The 3,050-nt window shown below is 43.2% G+C and overlaps 1 protein-coding gene across 1 annotated transcript in view; it reads right to left on the bottom strand.

Annotated features, from left to right (window-relative positions):
* LOC109287189 (VPS10 domain-containing receptor SorCS3) overlaps window positions 1–3,050 on the bottom strand; it is a 541,768-nt gene that overhangs the window by 36,940 nt on the left and 501,778 nt on the right. The window contains exon 24 of the mRNA XM_019502155.1: window positions 1,056–1,168. Coding sequence (XP_019357700.1) covers window positions 1,056–1,168 — 113 coding nt within the window. The remainder of the gene's footprint in view (window positions 1–1,055; window positions 1,169–3,050) is intronic.

Below are 3,050 nucleotides of genomic sequence, written 5' to 3'. Positions count from 1 at the left end.
CCCAAACTGTGAATACCAACATGCTTTTGTTGCAGAGAAGAAAAGTCAAACACAAATGTCTTTTGCCTGTAAAAAAAAAAAAAAAGACAAAAATCCCCACCTCTGTTTCCACCAGCAGCAGTGGCAAATAAATTTGAAACAAAACTACATGCTCTGTGTCCATTAAAGCCACGAATTTTTGCTTTGATCTATCTTCTGATGAGACACCAAAAACAAAGCCACTGGCTGCTTGACACCATTAATGAATTATTCCCCACCGCTTGTCTTTTTTCGTTCTTTTTGGCAAGACTTTGGGAACGTTAACTCACACGCCTTGGTCAAATACAAATGACACTTCATTACAAAATCATTAGATCATGGAGTCGTAGAAAAAGGGGGCTGGGAATATCTCAAGCGGTCATCTACTCCGATGTCGTGCTTAAGGCAGGATCATTCCTGTCTCTAACTCGATGCATCCTTTGCTTCCCTTGCTGTTTTAATAGGCTAAGACATTCTTCACTTTCTGTCCTAAACCTTTGAAGACTGGTGCTACGTGCTGTTCAACAGCAGCTGTGCTCCTTTCCATTGAGAGTCTTCGTACCGATGGCAGTTCAAAAGATTTCCCTCTCTCTCATGACCTATCAGGCTCCTACCGAGTGGAACATGACAGCTGTTGAACATATACAGCAGCACCACTCAACTGCTTGGGACAAAAAAACCCGTAAAAAATATCTCGTTATCCACTTTGCAAATAGGGATGGATTGAAGGATGGATGGCGAGAGGGAGGGGAAGGAGAGAATACATTCTTTGAAGTATTTAACGTTGAAAAACACTATAGAAACATTAATAGCGGTAAGATTCAAACATTTTGAACAAAATCTCTAGCGTATTCTGCTCTACAATAGCTCTGGGTATTGCCAAGCTGTTGGTGACAACTGCAAAATGATGGCTTCATAATTACTTTTCTTTCCCCGCCTTTGACAATGGCTTTTACAAAACACCCTGCATTTCAATGGATGCTTCATTGCTTGGGAAGAAGAACAGGAGCCAGGTGTTCACCTGCAGGGCAGCTCACCTGCAGAAGAGCTCCCTTGATGACCCTGCCAATGTCTTGTCTCCACTCGGGGATGTCGGGGTTGTGGTAATCCAGATTAGGGGAAAACGACAGGAGCTGAGATTGGAAATATTCTGGAAAGAGACCGAGAGCATCAGAATCAGAAATAGCAAAATATTTCAGTAATGCATGAGGCGGGTGTGACAGCTCATTGAAAATCAATACGAAGGCTGCAATCCAATTCACTAGGCTTTGGAGCAGGACCGCAGGTCTTACTGTCTTAAAGCAAAAGAGATGGAGGGATGGAGAGGAGAACGAGCCAGAATACTGCATGGGTGCTGAGACACCAACTGAAAAATACGCCATATAAATGCAAAAAGGCCCTTCGTTGCCATAATATCTCCTGGTCCTTTAAAGACGAAAGGAATGCATAAAGGCAAAGGTGGGGTGGGGAAAAAACCAACCAAGAGATTCACTCTCTTCATGGGGATTCAGGGGAGGCATCTGGACACCTAACCTCATCATCGCCTGCTCGCCAAGCTGCTGCCCAGCAAATAAAGCAGCACCAGGATGAAATTTGGAGCCAGTTCCTCAAAACAGGTTCGCTCTGCTGCACTTGTCATGCACTGTGCACTGCAGAGCAAACACTTACTGTAAGTAATATGTTTTCCGAAAGCAGGCATTGTCTGTTTGCTGTCCTGGACTGTAGCCACGAGCAGCTAATACCCCAACAAATCAGATGTGAATAGTGCTAATGACAGACTCATCAAGGGATGGCTATTCACGAGGCACTCCAAAATTGCTTCCTAATTGATTGACTGCAGTGGGGGAAGGAAGTTGCCAGTCTGGTTTCAATTATGGAATTTTTTTTTTTTTTTAAACCCAAGCCAAGCCTCTCATCTGGCCTCCACTGTTAGCATGACAGGCTTCTTCTGCACAGTCTCCACTTTCTGGATCTGCCACCCTGCTTCCCTGTAATTCATCAGCTCTTTTGCATCTCTTCCACCCCCTTTTGGTCTCTCTCTTGCTCTGTAACTCCAAAGGCTGGAGGGATGCACTGAGATGGCTTATAGGTTCGTAGCTGTTAGGGGCTGGAAGGTACCTTACAGATCATCAAGCTTGGTCTTTGCTATTGACTGTGGAGGGGGGCATTCCCAGCATCGAAGCCCCCTCCCTTATAGTGGTAGTGACCTTCCTGAGGAGGTTTCAGCCTAGGACCTTCATCAACACAGCACAGATAGAAGTACAGGATCATTCCATTTAGTTGGTAGCAGTCGTAAGCTGTTATCCCCTTGGGGACCAGACAACAGTGGGGGGTCACCTTGTATGCTTCTCCACCACATCCAGACCTTCGTTGTCCATGGCCTAGCATTCGATAAGCTGGTAGCCATGCTGCAAAGCTGCCCCTGTATAATATTACTAACAATTCACGTGGGTTTGTTATCTCTGCGGGGGATGTTGCTTGTCAAGTGGACTTGCTGAACATTGCAAGCTAAGGCAGAGCCAGAGCCAGGATGACTCTAAACTAAGAGTACCACAGGCTTCAATAGACACAACACAGCACAAGGGTGAAGTGGCCAACAGGAAACTGAAATATTTACTTCAGACTTTCTACTTTCTGGGGAGGGAACTGCTTTTATCCTGTGTGCCCAGCACTGTGCGGTTCTAACTTCTAGGCATGACCAGGTGCCCCTTTTTTGGTAAATTTGGTAAATTTTATATGATGATAACATAAATGAGGAACATCACAACTACAGAGCCAAAAAAATCATAGCTGCCACAGCTTTTGTCATGCTTTTAAATGTCAAGATCTGTATTTTCATTTTAGGTGCTGACATATACATATATATACATATACACACATTATTTTTATATTTATATTTATATATAGATATACACACACATACGCACATACACACATATACATACACACATATACATATACACATACACACACATTTTTTTTATATATATATATAAAAATAAAAGCATCATAAAAGAAAAAAAAGAATTAAA

Source organism: Gavialis gangeticus, unplaced genomic scaffold, assembly GCF_001723915.1.
Source record: "Gavialis gangeticus isolate Ggan-Ray unplaced genomic scaffold, GavGan_comp1, whole genome shotgun sequence".
Taxonomy (NCBI): domain Eukaryota; kingdom Metazoa; phylum Chordata; order Crocodylia; family Gavialidae; genus Gavialis; species Gavialis gangeticus.
Note: the sequence above shows the minus strand (reverse complement) of the source record. Positions and strands in the feature narration are given on the sequence as shown.